This window comes from Heterodontus francisci, chromosome 6 (genome assembly GCF_036365525.1).
Source record: "Heterodontus francisci isolate sHetFra1 chromosome 6, sHetFra1.hap1, whole genome shotgun sequence".
Lineage (NCBI taxonomy): Eukaryota > Metazoa > Chordata > Chondrichthyes > Heterodontiformes > Heterodontidae > Heterodontus > Heterodontus francisci.
In genome coordinates this window covers 82,116,383-82,137,696 of record NC_090376.1, presented here as the reverse complement: position 1 = coordinate 82,137,696, position 21,314 = coordinate 82,116,383, and the positions used below count along the sequence as shown (strand labels likewise).

General features: G+C 43.3%; 1 protein-coding gene across 1 annotated transcript in view; it reads left to right on the top strand.

Moving 5' to 3' along the window:
• Nucleotides 1-16,454, top strand: part of LOC137370984 (ras-related protein Rab-38-like) — a 58,818-nt gene extending 42,364 nt beyond the window's left edge. The window contains exons 2-3 of the mRNA XM_068032886.1: nucleotides 2,159-2,439; nucleotides 15,921-16,454. Of these exons, the coding sequence (XP_067888987.1) occupies nucleotides 2,159-2,439; nucleotides 15,921-16,076 (437 nt within the window). The 3' untranslated portion in view covers nucleotides 16,077-16,454. The remainder of the gene's footprint in view (nucleotides 1-2,158; nucleotides 2,440-15,920) is intronic.
• Nucleotides 16,455-21,314: the final 4,860 nt, after the last annotated feature.

The window sequence follows — 21,314 nt, the reverse complement described above, 5'->3', positions numbered from 1 at the left end:
GGCTGCCTGTTGCAATAAAACCAGGTGAAGGCTAAAAGGGATCCCTAGACACCATTCTCACCTGTCGTAACAATTATAATGTTAGTAAGAAATTTATTTGACTGCTATTCCAACAGGGCCACAGGTCAGAAATCTGGTTACATATCGGACATGATCTCTAATTATTTAATTAAATGAAGAGGTCATGGAGCTGAATATTCATGAACTACAATAATTGCTCTAAAGTCTGATTGGTCTTTACAATCATTTCATAACATAGCAATATTAGGATATACTTTGATTATCCTTTATACTCTGATGAGTTAAGATGGTTTTGTGTAATCGTGGTTTTTAAATCTTCCTTTGGTGCCCTCCCTGCAACCATTGGCGTACTCCTGGGGACCTCTTGTTCTAACTTCAAAAAGACAAAAAACCCAAAGAACTAGTGCATAAAATATTGCTTTATTAATAAAAAACAACAGAAATAATGTGCTAGTAAAATGCAAAAAACCCAAGAAATTTAAGGACAGACAGACATTCCAATAATCTTGCAAACCTCCTGAGATTACAGAATCCCAAGTGTCCAAGGATATCAGTTTGAAAACGTAAATTGTAATAGATATTTAATAAATACAGTGACATGTTAAAGTAAGTGATATAGTAGCTATCAGAAGTACAACAGGCTTTTTTTCCTGCTCCCATATCGTTATCACTGGTATGCCCCAAGAATCTATCCATGGCCCCTCCAATTTCTCATCTACATGCTGCCCCTCGATGATATAATCCGATAGCATAAGATCAGTTTCCACATGCACACTAACGATACCTGCAGTAACTGACCACCACCTCTCCCAACCTCTTCACTCTCTAAATTATAAGACTGCATGCCCAACATCCAGTACTGGATGAGTAAAAATTTCCTCCAACTAAATAATGGGAAGACCACTGTCTTCAGTACCCATTCTTGAGCTACTGACTCCATCCCTCTTCTGTCTGACGCTGTATCGGACTGTTTGCAATCTTGGTGTTATATTTGACTCCAAGATGAACATCCGACCACATATCCACTCCATCACTAAGACTGCATATTTTCACCTCTGTAACATCACCTGACTCTGCCCCTGCTTCAGCTCATCTACTGCTGAAACCCTCATCAATACCTTTGTTACCTCTAGGCTTGATTGTTCCAACACACTTTTGGCTGGTCTGCCACATTCTACTCTCCATACAAACTCTGCTGTCTGTATCCTAACCTGCAAAACGTCCCAATTCACTCATCACCTCTGTGGTCAATTGAACAATGCCTTGATTTTAAAATTCTCATACTTGTTTTCAAATTCCTCCACAACCTCACCTCTCCCTATCCCTCCAGTCCTACAACCCTCTGAGATATCTGCGCTTCTTCAATTCTGGCCTCTTGAGCACCCTGATTTTAATTGCTTCACTATTGGCGGCCATATCTTCAGCTGTTGATGCCCTAAGCTCTAGAATTCCCTCCCTAAACATCTCCATCTTTCTTTCATCCTTTAAGACCCGCTTAAAACTGACCTCTTCATCTGCCCTAATATCTGCTTAAGCAACTCGGTGTTAAATTTTGTTTGATAACATTTCTATAAAGCATCTTTGGATGTTTCATGACATTAAAGGCATTTTATAAATCTAAGTCATTGTTTGTGCTCAAATCTATGAAGTGGGATTTGAACTCACAACCTTCTGACTCAGTGTGTGACTATTGAACAAAACAACAAAGAACAGTACAGCACAGGAACAGGCCATTCGGCCCTCCAAGCCTGCGCCGATCTTGATGCCTGTCTAAATTAAAACCTTCTGCACTTCCGGGAACCATATCCATCTATTCCCATCCTATTCATGTATTTGTCAAGATGCCTCTTAAACGTCGCTTTCGTACCTGCTTCCACCACCTCCCCCGGCAGCAAAATCCAGGCACTCATCACCCTCTGTGTAAAGAACTTGCCTCGCACATCCCCTCTAAACTTTGCCCCTCGCACCTTAAACCTATGTCCCCTAGTAACTGACTCTTCCACCCTGGGAAAAAGCTTCTTACTATCCACTGTCATGGCATGAGTCATGGCTAACAGCTATAATCAATTTGGGACTGTGTAATAATGTTGAGTGACAAAAACTTTCAAATACATCTTGGTGTCTCTTATTTTTCTAGGTCAAGAACGATTTGGGAACATGACAAGAGTATATTACAGAGAGGCCTTTGGAGCATTTATTGTCTTTGATGTTACACGAGCTACAACATTTGAAGCAGTGTCTAAATGGAAGGATGATTTAGACTCAAAATTGACTCTACCTAATGGCAAACCTGTCTCAGTTGTCCTACTGGCAAACAAATGCGATCAAGGGAGCGAGTTCTTAGCAGCCAATCCTGGAAAAATGGAACAGTTCTGCAAGGATCATGGATTTGTCAGCTGCTTTGAAACATCAGCAAAGGTAAAATGAATTCCCAACTTGCCAAATGGTAATTGCAATAAATCAAGGAAATTATAATTCTAACAAAGTACATGGAAATGCAAAGCAGCAATCTTCATTATTTATTATTCATTGAACTTAACAGTGCTTATAGGAGAATTATATTTACCAAAGTTGCTTAACAATTTCAAATGAAATCGATGCTGAAAGAGGGAATATGGAAACAGACCTTTACTTCCCTTGATGTAGGTCCCAGTTGGGAAGAGACCTTATGGAAGACCAGAGCTGAGTGGTGGGACTGGACAGGAAAGACTAGAAGGACAGATATGGTAGAGACCCTTTGGGATGAAAGGGACAGAACAGGGGGTGGAAGCTCTTGAATGTGTGATGCTTCACAGGGATGACTGGGCAATAGTGCAGGTACTCAATTACTAACCTGGTGCTGGCAAGATGCCACCAATCTCATCTCCCTTGCCAAGAGCCGAGTGAGTTCCTACAAGCTGCATGACCTCGTCCTTAAAGAGGATGAATAGTTTAAAGGTGGGGTGTCCCCATTTGCAAGTGTTGCGTGCCAGTTTTTTCCTGAAAGGAGTTGAGTGAATGAAGGTACGGCTGCCAGTTGAAGTGATTGCCAGGTGACGTGGGAGAGGTGAAGTAAGGGACTTGGGAAAGGAGGTTGTTGAAGTGGAGGAAGGGGTTTCAGCATTGTGCATGTGTATAATTGCTGTGAGGGAAGCTGGACAGCAAAGTGCAAGATGTTGAGTTAGAGCCATCGATAACCAGAGTATATTATGAAGGGTTAGTGTGGAAGTGTTACTTTAAAAGGGTGAAGATTGTGTGAGTGCCCAAAGTTGTCAAGAAAAATAGGAGACAGTGTCCAATGTGTTAGCTTGGCAGCTCTAGTCAGGTTGTTCAACTTTTTGGTGCACTGTTCTGCCCGCCTGGGGTGAAGGAATTGACACTCAGTGCCAGAACCACCAACCTCCAGGCTGCATGAGTTACATTTTTGGGGTGCCTGGTTGATGCACCCAAGGGTCTGTGCCTCCTGCCTTCGACTTCCTTGAGAAGGGTTTGGAGATTTGAAGCAACAAAATTTTGTGTTCTTCTCTGGCTTGGTGCCATGTACTGCTGCCCTCCGAGTCCAGATGGTGTTTCCATAGTCATAATTGTGTACACATAAAAATATTGCTAAGACATGCAGTGAAGTTATTAGAGTACAAAGTGAAAGGGCCAAGTACTGATCATCATACCTGTCTGCAAGTAAGAGTGCAAGGTTAACGTTCTGAAAGGCTACCCATAAGTTTCCAGGTGTTTTCCATGGGTTGAAATCAGTGACCCATCAATAGGAATGCAAATGAATAGACACAGGAAACCTGCATGGAACTACCTCTCCAGGCAAGGGACAACAGTGATGTAACTCATCTCAAGGAAATTCTAGACCTTACAGTCAATAAGAAGAGGGAATTTTCCAGGTTCAAGGATACCCAATTTCCTGCTCCTCCCTGTTAGGTGAGCTGCCATTGAACAGTGTGAGCACTGGGAACCCATTATTTTTAAACAATGAGGCATGAATAACAATATGGCTTGTGCCTCTTGCCCACGTGATCAGGCACGTGGATCAAACATTCTGCCCATTGTGTGCAGATTTCTTCAGTTTTCCTCCATTGTGTCTTCAGTACTAAAGATAGAAATGCTAAATATTGCATTCAAAAAATGAGTATGGGAATGGGAGTAAGTTGTGCAGTCAGAATACACAGGACAGCTGCCTGACAATTGAACATTAAGATAGGATTATATGATATTTTTGCATTAATTTTTGAATACCTTAATACTGTCATTTTACCTTCTTTGATGTAACTGTTCATGAAGGTGATTGGTAAGTTGGATTGAAGGTTTGTTGATGATTGCATTTGTAGCATTGCACTGAAACTTTTAGCCATGCTTTTTTTACCTCTAGACTTGACTATTCTTATGCACTCTTGGCCAGCCTCCCACGTTCTACCCTCCGTAAACTTTGGCTCCCAATTACTCGGTGCACAATTGGTGGCCATGCCTCCAGCTACTAGGCCCTAAGCTCTGGAATTTCCACCTTAAACTTTTCCACCTCTCTTCCTTGCTTTCTTTCTTTAAGATATAGGAACATAGGACACTCGTTAAAACCTACCTCTTTGACCAAGCTTTTAATCATCTGCCCTAATATCATCTGATGTGGTTTGGTATCACATCTTGTTTTATAATGGCCCTGTGAAGTGCCTTGGGACATTTTATTACATTAACAGTTCTATATAAATACAAGTCATCATTGTTGTATTGCCGCTACCCTGGTTTCACACCAGTAGAATTTTGTGCATGGGAATAAGGCAATACATGTGAAAAATCCAAGTTTGCACTCCTTCATTCTTCAGATATGACTGATATCTTCTAATGTTTTCATAAAAATAGCAAAACTTTGGAAATGGTTGCAACTCTAAATGATACCATTTGCATTTCAAATTTATCAGTAGTTTTTTTCTTCAGTTAATTACAAATAATTCATCTTTTGCAATCAGGATCTTCAGCACAATTCTCAAGATGCCTTTTATTCTGGAGAAGGCAGCCACTGTGTGGAATTCTGATGGTATTATTAGTATTTAATATTGACATTTCATTACAAGTGCTGCCATCATTCTCAGGGGAGGTGAATATTATTCAAAATGCACTTAATTTAGCTTCTTATTCTTTATCTGCCACTTACAGTATGGAGAGTCTTAGGAGATCCATCAAACATCCTAGTTAAGTGACAGTTTGTCCTGTTGGAATCCCATAGGTTTATTTTAGACACCTGTATAACTATTATAATGTCCTGTAATCATTTATAGGATATCTAACACACCTTAAGGAAGAGATACTTTGGCTGATTTAGATTATGCACCATTATTTCAAATCAAAGAGGTACCATTTGTCTTAGCTGCCAGTGATCTTGTACATTTCCATTGTAGAGCAGACTGCAAGCAATAGTGGCAAAACAGGATAAACGGTATTTTATTTTCTGCCCATGGACCCACCCCGTGATATCCAATATTGACAATAACACATGTTGTAGTTGGATAACACATTTTGTGGTTGCTGTTGATGTGCACCCAAAAGTACAGGGAGAAACTTTGCACCACGTGTGCCCAAATCAGGAGTGCTACCAGTTCTGGTGCTGTAATGTAAACACAGCATTCCAATGCTATCCTGCTTTTGCTGCTATTTTAATTACATTTCAAAGTTACTTTAAAATGACATCCCAAGTATATGCAGAATTTCTCAGTAACATGATAAAAAAACATGTGATATGGAAACCCAAAGGTCAGCAACGCTTTTAACTGATAAATTGTTCTACTCGGCTTGTTTCCTTGCAAAGTGTGATTATTTATTTGCTGTTGGTGCCCATGCTATCTTTGTTAAGATGGCAATAATCCGTTGATCTCTTGTAAATAGATTGAAGCAGTGCATCTCATATTTCTCATACCCTCCACAAATTTCAGGGATGTATGTCATCTTTGCTATGTCTGCTTTAATACTCTGGTTATATTCGAGCCTCTTCTACCTCTGGCAGTTCTACAACGGGCTGGACTTTACAGACCCCTGATGTGGGCATCATGGCAGGGGACAGGGGGTGGGGAAGCCAGAAAATGCTTCCGGGAGAGGGCCACCATGCACCCCAATGCCAGGAGGGCCCGGCCCGATATTGTTGCCGGCGGCGACGAGGCCTCACCGGGGCCCCCTCTGCCCACCCCCCCCACCTCCACCACCCCCCCCCACCCCCCTGGCCGTTCGGCGGCGGGACCTCTATTTATATATTTAACCATATGTTAATTAATTAATTAATCATACTTACGCCACTGCCTTCTGTCCCGCTGCGATCTTCCTGCCACTGGCTGGCACTCCCACGCCTTTGGATCCCCATCCAGGGAAACGAGGCAGAACACTTGTGGGGAGGGGGGTGGAGGTAAGTTTCTCAGTGTGAGTGGAAGGGGGGAACCGGGTGAAAGTAACATCATTGGTGTAGGGGATGTTGGGAAGGGTTTTAGGTTAAATTTTATGCACGTTGTTGGTGGGGAAAGTCAGTGTTTTGTGGGGGGGGGAGGGGAGAGGGCAAGTGATTAATTTAACTGTTATTGGGGGGTGAGAGAGGAGCAGAAGAAATTTCTTTATTAATGTTTATGTTCTTGCACTTTAAATATTTAAATTTAATGGGAGGACTCAAAAATGGCATAAGTGCTTGCTCTGTGCAGTTAGCAGAGCACAACATTTATCCTTTGGCTTTAGTGAAGAAATCCAGTGCCATTTAGTCCACAGGGTTCCTGCAGGCTGACAAGAGGATGTACTGTGTTTAGATTGCAGTAGGTTCTTGATAATTTGAAGTCTAATCCCATAAACTCAGATTGAATGTGCATTGCAGTGATGATTTCTGTTACTGTAGACACATATGAGAGATACAAGGTACATCTTGGCACAATATTAAAAGGCATGTTTTTTGAGACAAGGAATTTAGAAAGTTAAATAAAGGTCCAACACAATAATGTGACTGTACTCCATCTAGAGCAACAGAGTGGATTTTGCTCAAATACATTGACTGAACTGAACATTTTACAATTCTACAACATTACATATAAAACCATAAAAGCTTTGTTCTATATCCAAGGATGGCATCCTCAATAATCAATGGAGAGATGTCGGGTTGGATTTTGTGCAGCCGATGGAACTCCTGGCGCTTGGCCGAAAAGGTGGGGAGGAATCCCCACCTCGACCTTTTCGAGCCTCACGGGCACAATCCTCCATTGTTCTGGAAGTGAGGCTTCCAGCACCAGGATCTTTGGCCCTTTAAAGACGGGGATCATGCCCCCCAAGAGCTGTCGGCCAATCACAAGGTCAGCAGCAGGGATTAGCAACATGGCAGTACATGGACACCAGTGCTGTGGTAAAAATGTTGAAGTTTGTGGTAATGTTAAATGCCTTGCTCCAAGCTTTTAAACTTGTGTTTTAAAGTAATCTAGCAGCTCGGTTATTTTAAAACTGGGTTATCCAGCGTATGGCCCGTGGGCCAGAATCCGGCCCTCGAAGATTTCCACCCAACCTGCCAATCCTCTGTGATTGACAGCGGCTGCTCGTGGCTCAGCTTTGATCGATAGCTCTCCTATTAAACTGTACGTCAGGTGGAGGGGTACGCGGCACCTGCGTCTGACGGATGGCGGCTGCCTTTCTGTGATTGGTCACTGTCTGTGACTGACAGCGGGCTGCCCGAGTGAAATGAGCGCTGATTGGCGGTTCACAGCGCAGGCGTGCTGGGATTGGCTGCCGCTGCAGTTTTCGCATGGTTGAGGGAGTGAGCAGGAATGGCTGCTGCGGGGGGAGAGGGAGAGCGAGCAGGAAGTGGGCCAGCACACAACCAGAGGTGCGATGTGGCACTGAGGGAGCACGCGGAGAGTCAGGCAGCCCTTTAAACAAGCATCGGCCTGGGGAGCAGAGGGAGAATGATAGACACAGAGAGGAGAGAGAGATAGGCACGGAAAGGGGAGGAGCGAGAGAGAGGGAGAGAGATAGACACGGGGTGGGGGGAGATAGACACTGAGGGAGAGAGAGAGAAAGGGGAGAGCGAAAGGGACACAGAGAGGGGACAGAAAGAGGGGAGAGAGAGGGATACATGCAGAGGAGCGAGAGAGGGGAGAGAGATGGAAACAGAGAGTGGCGAGTGATGGACACGAAGGGGGGAGAGAGATGAGGGAGAGAGATGGACATGGGGGGGGGAGAGAGAGGAAGAAAGAGAGGTGAGAGATAGAGATCGAACTACTCTTGACAGATGGACTTCTATCTACATCAAGTGTGCGGGCAGACATTCACTACTTGTGCAAGCAAAAACAATGCCAGTTATGCTGCTAAATAGGAAGAAATGTGTTTTAAATTGGACTGTGTGTTTTGATGGCTCTAACTTTATATACAGATTAATTACCTCCATATCCATGGCTGAGTCAAAAATTTTGTCAAATGTCTGTGGTGCAACAGGTTGGTGCCTATCCCTGGCGGGCAGCTCGACGGTATTGGCAGTGCCACTGGGAGTGGTGGTCACTGCCAGTATTGCATGAGGCCTTGGACCCAGGACAGCGCTGGAACCCTGGACCAGAGGTAGGTTAGGTAGGATCACCAGGGCCAATCTGGAAGGCCCTGGCAGGGGGGTGGGCGTGAGATCCAGGGGGAGGGGGTGTCCATGGAGGTGGTCCTCCTTGGGCCACAGATTGTCCACGGAGGAAGGACCCCTACCCCCCAACCCAGCAAGACTACAGGAAGGGCACCTCATATTGCAAGGCACCCTCCCCACCTGGCAGAGGCACCTCCTGCCACTGGTTAAATCCAGTGGCAGGGGGAAAAGGCCCTTAAGTGGCTATTAATAGGCCACTTAGGGACCTCAATTGACCTCTGGCTGAGAGGCCGTCATCAGCCTATCCGGCCGCCGGCAAAATTACTTGGCAACGTGGCCCCCACCTCCTGTCATAGTTCTTTGTGCCCCCTCGTCTCCAACCCCGTCTCAAGCCCATAAAATCCAGTCCATCATCTCTCATTTTAGATCAGATGAGTACTTCCCCCAGTATGACAAGCAAGCCTTAAAGAAACTAAAACTTTATTTTCAAACACTTTTCTCCTTTTTGAAACAGTATCTAGAATATCTTAAAAATAGAAATGAGCAGATGAGAGACAGTTACTTTGATCTAGTTGTGATTGCATGGTATTTAATGGCTGGTGTCAGTGATTCCTTATGTCGGGTCAGTGATATAAAAGTATAGTTTGATTTTTTGATGTTGCATTAATGGACCGATCTTTATCAGTGGCATTGTTAGAAAAATTATGTAAAATGCCCGTCAGTGACATGCCCTTTTTTATAACCCTCCATCTATGTGGTTGAAAGACAGTGAATCATACAGAGGATTCTTGTGTATTATTAGATCACATAAACTACATTTTATTCCAGTTTTCTTCCAAATCTCCCCCTTCTATCCTACAGACGCCGACTCTTGCTACCATGGCAGCTGTTGGCAACTGGCCTGCTGCTTCATATTCATGTGCTGCAGCTATTACTGTATTGAACTGCTCTGCTCCACCCATGTATTCCTCAGGCATCTCTGCGGTTTTCCGTTATGGTGATCATTATACAGCAATGATCACTTCCCAGCACTCCTTTGCCTCAACTGTCTCCTTCAGTAGAAGTTTGTGCAGGAGAAATGTCTACCAATTCCTTTAAAGTCTAGCACCAGCATGTCAGATGTTTCTGCCTTCCCAATACTTTTTGATACACCCTGACCTATGGGTTTCAGCAAAATGTGTGCCGCGAGTGTTAGCTAATCAACATCAACAATAACTTGTATTTATATAGCGCCTTTAATGTGATAAAACATCCCAAGGTGCTTCACTGGAGGGTTATCAAACACAATTTGACATCAAGCCTCATAAGTTGATTTTAGGACAGATGATCAAAAGCTTGGTCAACGAGGTAGGTTTTAAGAGGTAGAGAGGCAGAGGGATTTAGGGAGGAAATCCCAGAGCTTAAGGCCTGGGCAGCTGAAGGCACGACTGTGATTGGTTAAAAATAGGGAAAGTGCAAAAGACCACAATTGGAGGAATGCAGAGATCTCAGGGGGTTGTAGAGCTGGAAGAGGTTACAGAGTTAGGGATGGGTGAAGCTATGGAGGAATTTGGAAACAAAAATGTGAATTTTAAAATCAAGGTCACTATATTATCTTGGCGAGAGACTCGGCATTGACACAGGTGGAATGGGGTGAAGTTACAGTACTTTCCCAGTAGATACCAATGGATTTGCAAGAGCTTGTGCAGATTCAGTGGGTTGAATGGCCTTTTTCTGTGCTGTATTATTCCATGATTCTATGATTCAATGATGGCAGAGCCCAGCATGTTAGTGTAAAAGACATTTTGAAGCATTAAAGTAAAAGCAAAATACTGCAGATACTGGAAATCTGAAATAAAAGCAGAAAGTGCTGGAAATACTCAGCAGGTCTAACATCAGTGGTTGGGAAACTATTGGAAAAAATTCTGAGGGACAGGATTAATCTCCACTTGGAGAGGCAGGGATTAATCAGAGATAGTCAGCATGACTTTGTCAGGGGGAGATCATGTCTAACTAACTTGATTGAATTTTTTGAGGCGGTGACTAGATGTGTAGATGAGGGTAAAGTAGTTGATGTAATCTACATGGACTTCAGTAAGGCTTTTGATAAGGTCCTGCATGGGCGATTGGTCAAGAAGTTAAGAGCCCATGGGATCCAGGGCAATTTGGCAAATTGGATTCAAAATTGGCTCAGTGGCAGGAGGCAGAGGGTAATGGTCGAGGGTTGTTTTTGCGAGTGGAAGCCTGTAACCAGTGGTGTACCGCAGGGATCGGTGCTGGGACCCTTGCTGTTTGTAGTGTACATTAATGATTTAGGCGTGAATATAGGAGGTATGATCGGTAAGTTTGCAGATGACACGAAAATTGATGGTGTCGTAAATAGTGAAGAGGAAAGCCTTAGATTACAGGACGATATAGATGGACTGGTAAGATGGACAGAGCAGTGGCAAATGGAATTTAATCCTGAGAAATGTGAGTGATGCATTTTGGGAGGACTAACAAGGCAAGGGAATATGCAATGGATGGTAGGACCCTAGGAAGTACAGAAGGTCAGAGGGTTCTTGGTGTAATTGTCTATAGATCACTGAAGGCAGCAACACAAGTGGATAAGGTGGTTACAAAGGCAAATGGGATACTTGCTTTTATCAGCTGAGGCATAGAATATAAGGAGTTTATGATGGAGCTGTATAAAACGCTAGTTAGGTCACAGCTGGAGTACTGTGTACAGTTCTGGGTACCACACTATAGGAAGGATGTGATTGCACTGGAGAAGGTACAGAGGAGATTCACCAGGATGTTGCCTGGGCTGGAGCATTTCAGCTATGAAGAGAGACTGAAAAGGCTAGGGTTGTTTTCCTGAGAGCAGAGAAGACTGAGGGAGGACAGGATTGAGGTATACAAAATTATGAGGGGCATTGATAGATTAGATAGGAAGAAACTTTTTCCCTTAGTGGATGGGTCAATAACCAAGGGGCATAGATTTAAGGTGAGGTGCAGGAGGTTTGGAGGGGATTTGAGGAAAGATTTTTTCACCCAGTGGGTGGTTGGAATCTGGAATGCACTGCCTGAAGAGGTGTTAGAGGCAGGAACCCTCAACATTTAAGAAGTATTTAGATGAGCACTTGAAACGCCACAGCATACAAGGCTACAGGCCAAGTGCTGGAAGATGGGATTAGAATAGATAGGTGCTTGATGGCCGGCACAGACACGATGGGCCGAAGGGCCTATTTCTGTGCTGTATAAGTCTTATGACTCTATGACTGTATGACACAAAGATTGGCCATGCGGTAGATAGTGAGGAGGATAGCTGTAGGCTGCAGGAAGATATTGATGGTCTGGTCAGATGGGCAGACAAGTGGCAAATGGAATTCAACTTGGAGAAGTGTGAGGTGGTGCATTTGGGGAAGTCAAACAAGGCAAAGGAACACACGATTACTGGGAAAATACTGAGAAGTGTAGGGGAAGTGAGACACCTTGGAGTGAATGTCCACAGATCCCTGAACTTAGCAGGCGAGATCGATAAGATGGTTAAGAAAGCATATGGAATCTTTTCCTTTATTAGCTGAGATATTACAAGAGCAGGGAGGTTATGCTGAAACTGTATAAATCATTGGTGAGGCCACAACTTGAGTCCTGTGTACAGTTCTAGTCACCTCATTACAGAAAGGATGTAATTGCACTCGAGAGGGTACAGAAGAGATTTAGGAGGATGTTGCCAGGACTGGAAAAATGTAGCTATGAGGAAAGACTGGATAGGCTGAGGTTGTTCTCCTTGGAACAGAGAAGGCTGAGGGGAGATCTGATTGAAATGTACAAAATGCTGAGGGGCCTGGATAGAGTGGAGGTGAAGGATCTAGTCACCCTAACAGAGAGGTCAGTGACTAGTGGGCATAGATTAAAAGTGATTGGTAGAAAAATTAGAGGGGAAATGAGGAAATACCTTTTCACCTAGAGGGTGGTGGGAGTCTGGAACTCGATGTCTGAAAGGATAGTTGATGCAGAAACCCTCATTCAAAAGGAGTGTGGATATGCACCTCAAGTGCTGTAACTGCAGGGCTACGGACCAAATGCTATAAAGTGGGATTAGAATGGGTGGTTAATTTTTCAGCCGGCGCAGACGCGATGGGCCAAGTGGCCTCTTTCTGTGCCTTAAAGATTCTGTGATACCCACTAAATGTGGCAGAAAATGTTAGGACTTGTCCATTCGTGCATTTGAATTCTTAATGGTATGTTAAGTCTCAATTACTGCCAAACTTTTAAATGTTTAGAGCCTCATTGCTTTAGATTTTAATTGTCGGAAACTTTAAAAAAATCACTTTCTGTCTCTTCTAGCTCTCTATCTTAGATCAAGAGTTTCCCTCCAGGGTCAGGAAACCGATGTTGGGACCGTTTCTGGATCCCGACTCCGCAGTTGGTGGAAAGTAGTCACAGCTTGCGATTTTTGCTAGAGGGCAGTTTGGGAAAGAATGGATTTACCAGGGATTCAGGAGGCGAGGCAGAGGCTGCCACCTGGGGCAGGGTTGCCTCTCGATTGCTGACCCCGATGTCCTCCTGGAGACAGTGAGGGAGAGGAGGGTGATTTTTTTTTGGAAGGTGGAAGGAGATGGCCAAACAGCCAAACAAAGCAGGCATAGCTGTAGATGGCCGAGACAATCAGAACCAGACGTATGCTCTGTAGGAGTTGGATCCACTGCCATAAAGGTTCAGTGACTTCTTTGCTCTTACAAGGTGAATGCAATGCCAGACCCTGATAAGAGGCCTTGCAGACACTCATAGGGTAGGCGGTGGCGTAGTGGTATTATCACTGGACTAGTAACCCAGAGACCCAGGGTATTTCTCTGGGGACATGGGTACGAATCCCACCACAGCAGAAGGTGGAATTTGAATTTAATTAATAAATCTGGAATTAAAAACTAGTCTAATGATGGCCATGAAACCATTGTCGATTGTTGTAAAAACTCATCTGGTTCACTAATGTCCTTTAGGGAAGGAAATCTGCTGTTCTTACCTGGTCTGGTCTACATGTGACTCCAGACCCACAGCAATGTGGTTAACTCTTACATGCCTTCTGAAATGGCCTAGCAAGCCACTCAGTTGTATCTAACCGCTACAAAGTCAATAAAAAGGAATGAAACCGGACGGACCACCCGGCATCGACCTAGGCACCGGAAACAACAACGGCAAACCGAGCCCTGTCGACCCTGCAAAGTCCTCCTTACTAACATCTGGGGGCTTGTGCCAAAATTGGGAGAGCTGTCCCACAGACTAGTCAAGCAACAGCCTGACATAGTGATACTCACGGAATCATACCTTACAGACAATATCCCAGACGCTTCAATCACTATTCCCAGGTATGTCTTGTCCCACCGGCAGGACAGACCCAGCAGAGGTGGTGGCACAGTGGTATACAGTAGGGAGGGAGTTGCCCTGGTAGTCCTCAACATCGACTCTGGACCCCATGAAGTCTCATGGCATCAGGTCAAGCATGGGCAAAGTAACCTCCTACTGATTACCACCTACCGCCCTCCCTCAGCTGATGTTGAACACCACTTGGAGGAAGCACTGAGGGTGGCAAGGGCACAAAATGTACTTTGGGTGGGGGACTTCAATGTCCATCACCAAGAGTGGCTCGGTAGCACCACTGCTGGCCGAGTCCTAAAGGACATAGCTGCTAGACTGGGTCTGCAGCAGGTGGTGGGGGAACCAACACGAGGGAAAAACATACTTGACCTTGTCCTCACCAATCTGCCTGCCGCAGATGCTTCTGTCCATGACAGTATTGGTAGGAGTGACCACCGCACAGTCCTTGTGGAGACGAAGTCCCGCCTTCACATTGAGGATACCGTCCATCGTGTTGTGTGGCACTAACACCGTGCTAAATGGGATAGATTTCGAACAGATCTAGCAATACAAAACTGGGCATCCATAAGGTGCTGTGGGCCATCAGCAGCAGCAGAATTGTACTCAACCACAATCTGTAACCTCATGGCCCGGCACATCCCCCACTCTACCTTTACCATCTCGCCAGGAGACTCACCCTGGTTCAATGAAGAGTGCAGCAGGGCATGCCGGGAGCAGCACCAGGGATACCTCTAAATGAGGTGTCAACCTGGTGAAGCTACAAGACAGGACTGTCTGCATGCCAAACTGCGTAAGCATCATGCGATAGACAGAGCTAAGCAATCCCATAACCAACGGATCAGATCTAAGCTGTGTAGTCCTGCCACATCCAGCCGTGAATGGTGGTGGACAATGAACCAACTAACTGGAGGAGGTGGCTCCACAGGTTGATAGGTAAATTGGCCATTGCAAAAAAAATTGCCCCGAGTGTAAGTAGGAGAATTTAGGGGAAAAATAGGATTAGTATAAATGGGTGGTTGATGGTCAGTGTGGGCTGAAGTGCCTGTTTTGGTGCTGTATCTCTCTATGACTCTATAATTTGGCTTACATGTTTCCTAGATTATAACAATGCCTACAATTCAAAGTACTTCATTGGCTGTAAAGTGTTTTGAGATGTCTGGTGGTTGTGAAAGGTGACACCAATTATAGTACAGGAATGGTGGATTCTGGGACATAGGTCTCCCAGAGCAGTCATCAAAATCATCATGTCCCAAACAGTACAGCTCAACTTTCACTAGATGAGTTTTTCAGCTGACTAACATGTACATTAGTGGGTACAGCAAAACTGATAGCAGCTGCTCGTCCCTTTAAATCCCATAGGGTAGAAATTAATTTTGGATGGTAGGGCTAAATGAGTGACATTGTATCAGCCACTCATTGAAGTCAATGGAATTGAATATTGGGTGGTGCAGAAAACGGGCGGTCGATGGAACATCACCTGTTTTGCTCTACCATCTAAGACAAATTTCTACCCCCTTTAATTACCAAACAGCCAGTATATACAGGCTTTCAAATGCTCAGCATAAATGGAGCAAAATGACACAGATGGTATTATGACATCACTCTGTGCCATTCATCTTATTTAAATCTCACCACCAGTTTTGCCCACACCTGCATCTGGGTTCCTGTGTTTCTTTACCTTCTCCCAATCCTGACAAACTAACAGACACAGCAGATTGAAGCAAAGGAAAATGAGAACTGTTATCAACAGCCTGAGTAATGAGATGATGCTTGTTGAGATAACTCAGCATTCGAGACATGGTTAAAAAGGCAGATATATTCCAATGGGATGGATTAATGAAATTAATTCCAGCTGTAATACTATGAACTTTTAAAATTATTTCATGGATATGATCCACTGTACAAATACAATGCCATTTATTTCACAATCCAGATATGTGTACTTGCTTTAATTTTTTCTTATGTGAACAGATGGATGTTTAACTTCTTTTTTCATCCACAGGAAAATGTCAACATTGATGAAGCAGTTCGATGTTTGGTGAAACACATCATCGCTAGTGAGAATGATCTTGCACAGTCTGATGAGTCTGACATTGTCACGCCGACACTCAATTCCTTCAGAAGCAATGGCAACTGCTCATCTTGTTTTAAGTCCTAGGTTGGGATCTTGCTGTATCAACAGTAATGTTACAGCTTCCATACTAAGTTGCAATGTTTGTATTTACAGCAGGAACGTTGTTCACTGAATGTGGAGGGAGGTGGGATTTTGAGGAACTTCCTTTCAATTAAAACAGTTTAATATAGAAAAGCACCCCAAGGTGCTTCACAGGAGTAAGAAACAAAAGGAACATTTACGATATTAAAGAACAAGCATTGCCATATCAACTAGCATTAAAAAAAGACACCATCTTTATGTTTGGGAAACAAAACAAATGGATAAAATTCAACTTTGACAGGGGCACAAAGTGGGTGATAGCAGATTGGTTGTTTCAATGGAACAGAAAGTTGGTAGGGTGTATAACAGGCAGCTGACATGCCACTACCCGTATTGTACCCCTGATAAAGTTGTGTTTCACCCTCCAAGTGTCATTTTTATCTGCCAGCAGGAAGGGTGGAGTTCACAATAAAATCACTTGTTTTGACAGCACTTCATGATTCTTGAGGGTTTGCCAAACTGTTTGTGATAACACTGCCTTTTTGCTTGTCATTTTTGTTATTTTGGTTTTTGAAAAATAATTTTATTTAAACCGTGAGCGCTGGTGCCATCTGTAGGGGAAGGACTGAAAGGTGCTATTGAGCGTGATGCTGAAATGGGAGCTGAAATTAACTGTGTACATGGTTGATACAGTTGCTAAAACAGATTCATTAACTCATTCGTGCTGATTCCCACTGCTGATTTTGTTGCCAGTTTGATTTCTTCTCCTCTTGTGGCTCTGTAGCACTCTCAACTCTGCGTTAGAAGGTTGTGGTTCAAGTCCCACTCCAGGCACATCCACTCCTGGATGTCAAACAAGCAGTTTGACAGTTTAAAGACAATTGAGAGAGGAGGTGGTGGTGAGGGATCATCTAATCATTGATATACATTGTAAATAGCTGAGGCCCAAGCTCTGATCCTGGTGGTATTCCACTAGTTATGCCTTCCATCCTGAAAATGACCATTTATTCCTACACCCTGTTTTCTTCCCATTAATCAATCCTCAGTCTGTGCTAATATATTACCCCCAGAGCCATAAACACCAATCTTGTGTAACAACCTCTTGTGTGGAACCTTATCGAATGTCTTCTGAAAATTTAAATATACTACTTCCACTGGTTCTCCCTTATCTTCCCTGCTAGTTATACCCTCAAAAAAAACTCTAACAGATTTGTTAAGCATGTTTTCCCTTTCATAAAACTGTGTTGACACTATCTAATCATATTGTGATTTCCCAAATGGTCTTTTGCCATGGTCTTAATAACAGATTCTATCATTCCCCTACTACCAGGCCAGGGAGCCCATTAAAATGTTTCAAATATTCCTGGAGCCAGGAAATCAGCCTAGGTCACAACCCCCATGGAGTGGGCATTTCCACTAATGTTACAGCCAAGCAGTAGATCAAGGCATATAATTTAGTTTCCTAGCCTCTCAAGCACCACGATGATCAATTTTTAACCATTCATCAAAATAACAATGAACAGCAAATTTTGACTAAAACGCACACACACACGGGAAAAATGGATGTTAGTTATCTTTAAGCTATTGTGTACGCTAGTGTACAGATCACTATTATTCTTTGGGCGTGTGTTTTCTTGGAGCTTCCCAGCTTTGTCACCATAACTTCAAGGGATGTGCGATGGAACCCTGTTTCCACTTGTAAATTATATTTCTGCTTCTCATCTGCTGAAGTAACAGGCGGAGTAGAAGAAGCTTTGATGAGATTCACCCACACTGAATGCGTGAAATATTCTCATTGTACAAACGAGGTTAAATTGTTGCCTCGTTGGAGGTGTGTTTTCACCTCTGGTGCTTTGACCACAGAGGGTATTCCCTCCAGCTTACGTTTCACCTCTCATTCTAACCCTCGGATACACAGGATGGTTTGAAGAGTGAAGTATTAATATCTATGTTAACTTGCGAGATGAATGATTGGTGTGATTCATTTCTTTGAGAAGAAGGTGGAAATGCCTGGCACCTTGTATTTGAATCTTATCCTTCTTCTAGTGTGACAAATTGATTTAGATAGAGGAAACCTTGCTTTTTTGAATGGCAATTTGGAGTAGAAAATTGTGTTACAGAAAATGCAAATATTGCAAACATAACTATTTGGTTAACTGTTCAATTTAAAGACAGAGACTTGACATCTTCAGATACTGTTGTGAGATCCAGTTAAAGAGTGCTGCTTGGGCTTTGACTTAATATTTGCTGACTACGGTGCACTACTTATGTTTTTATACTTCGGAACAACATTTTTTTTGGTTTTATTTTCCTAAGGTGGTAGCAAGAAAGGCTTATGGCATGGAAATGTCTGCCTGTAATGGAATAATTCAAAATCTGCATTATTTTACCAGAGATTAAAATGGAAAAATAGATGTTCCATATGGAAATTGAGGTTCAATTCTCAACAGTTTATAATTTGATTCCGGACTGGAGTATCCCTTTTGCCAAAAAGATTTCAATCTTGAATTGTTAGTTAAATATATAAATGAGCAATCTGGGCCTGAAGCACAGTAATGTTCAGTAAATAACCTGCTTGGTCCTTTTAAGGTCGCTGTTTGTGGGAAAATTATCTAAACAGGTCAATCCAAGTAATTGTAACTGCTTGTAAACTGGTGACATTAATCACAGGTGATATAAATCTCAGATTCCATGTTAATTTCTTTTTTTCCTAAAAATCATTTTGTAACAGTGGCATCTGGAACGCACATTGGACACAAGAGTTTTATTTATACATAAGAAGGAAAATATTTAGCATTACACAATTTTAGGAAGCACACAAAATAATCACAGCTAATGTATTATGTACTGTTTAAAAAAACACATTTTTATCAGTAGTTATGTGAAGCTTATTTCTGAACGAGTAAAACTTATTAAATTTTCTCAGCATTCCCGGGTAACCCCAAAGCAGTGAGTGGAAGCATTCCCAACTTAAGAATGGTCGGAGGTGGGAGCAGCCCAGTCCCAAGTACCACCAAAGGCCAATAGGAACTGTACCAGGTATTTTGCTCCTTATGTGCTGAGCAACAAGGGGAATTGTGAATGTAACCCCAAGCTGCATGACTGTGTGCCTCTCTGCACTGACACCCGAGTATACTGCCCCACACTATGAAAAGTGTCTTCCAATGTGGCACATTAGCAATGTTAAAAAGATGCTTTTGGGGCTAAGACTGTAACTGATTAGATGACCCCTTTTAACAATGGGGGGAATGTGTTGATTTGGTGGAATGAATTCTTCTCCATTTGGTGGGTTAGCAGGACTAATGGCCATTCATGTAGTTCCTCTACTAACCCACTGCAGTTTTCTCCAGGGGCCTCATTTTCTGCCCTTAGGCAGTCCCTGAGGATTGAGGATGACTTGCTTCCACTCCGATTCATTGAGTTTTGAGATGACAGCATGTAAAATGCTGCTGCGATTTAAAGGGGCACGGGTCTTTCTACAGTGTAGCAGATAGCAGTGGCCAGACTGTCTGAAAGTGCAGCAGCCTGAGGTTGTCAACAGCTGGAAGAACTTCCAAATTCTTTGGCACATTCTCTGTGAGTTGTTTTGGCAGAAACAAGAGTTAGGCAAGCAAGACTGTTGGTCACTGAGGGGTGGGAGTGAATTTCTTTGTAACTGGATCTGAAGAGCAGATGGTTCAGGCTGTATGGAGACAGATGATAGAGGCAACCTTGTGAGGGGAGAACAGTTAGATCTGAAGCAACTTTATTTGGTGAGTCACCTTTTATTGAAGACACTCAACTGTCAATTACCCCCTCCTTTCTCTGGCTGCTGGATGTCCTGCCAGCATCCTGTCCTTCCTGCAACTTCTCCTCATGCTGTGAGGAAGAGGCTCCTTTCACCTTTTCTTTTTCATCATCACTTAGCTTCTGGGAACAGCAAGTCTTTATTCATTGCAGTGTTGTGCAGTAGGCAGTGTGCTGAAATGATTCTCGAGACACTTGCTGGGCTGTATTGCATAGCTTCACCAGATTTAACCAGACTTAAAAATGCCTCATTGGAAGCATAAGTCATAACTGCAGGGAAAGCTTTGATTAACTACCCTGATATATGGCTCTGTGTTGCAAAGGGTGGTTTAATGGATTGTTACATCGTGGCAGCTTCCTGGGTATCTGGCATTGATGTGCAGAAGATAGTTATTGACATCACACAGTAGCTGTACATTAATAAAGTGAAAGTTTTTCCTATTCATAAAATTGAATACGTTATCATATGAGTCAGTGCTACTTGTGTTTCACCTGTGAGAATGTTTGTAAAACTGGATAACTGTCACTCATTTTGTTTCTACGGTTTCATTGCAAAGGAAAATGAATTGTTTCACTTTTGTGAGTAGAGCATCAATGTTTTTTTGATGTAGTGTTTCTGCTTGACTAATGTGGCAAAGGTCACCTGACACTGCCTGGACAGGTCCAGTTAGAAGGAAATTCAAGGCAATGGTGACCTTGATAGACAGTGCTGTTTTCCTGATGTAAGTAGCAGTATTTGCTATGGATCCTTGACTTAATTTGCATGAGGTGGATCAGTGGGGCTTAAAAATTAGCCTTTAAGAACCTATTTTGCTTCCCAAATCTGTCGCAAACGGGGCGGTAATTTAGAGGAAAATCCAGCCCAGGGTGTTATGAGTTTCCACCTTGGCTGGTCATTGGTTGGAAGTGTCAAGTTTAGAGTTGGTACTAATCCAGAGGGAGAGAAGGAAGGAAGATTGACAACCAAGTTAAATGGGCTCGTGCAGACAAATCTCCTGCTTGTTGACTTCAGAGTAACAGTAACAAAAACCCTAAAAGGAGGAATAGAACATTGAGATACATCAGGGGTATTTTAACTTCCAGGTGGTTAGCTGGCAAAGCACATGGCACACCACCTAATACCTGTGGGAGGAGGCCTGATCCATTTTGAGGGCTGGGTCTCATTAATATGCATCTTGCGAGAGTGTCCCTGAGGCCGTCCCAACTGGGAAGAAGGTAGGTCTGGGCAGATTTCAATCATTGGAGACAGAGGGAGGAGCAGCCTCAGTGGTTCTTCTGGAGCCCAGAGAGGGCATTCCTGCTCCTCCAGGGCCCACACCAATAATTGTAACAATGAAGTTTCAGACTTTTTCCTCTTGCTCACCAAGTTTTACTGAGAAGAATGTCCATAGCACACACTCTGTCTAGTAGGCCTTAAAATTTCCCCGGGGTCCGATGGACAGCATAGGATCCCAA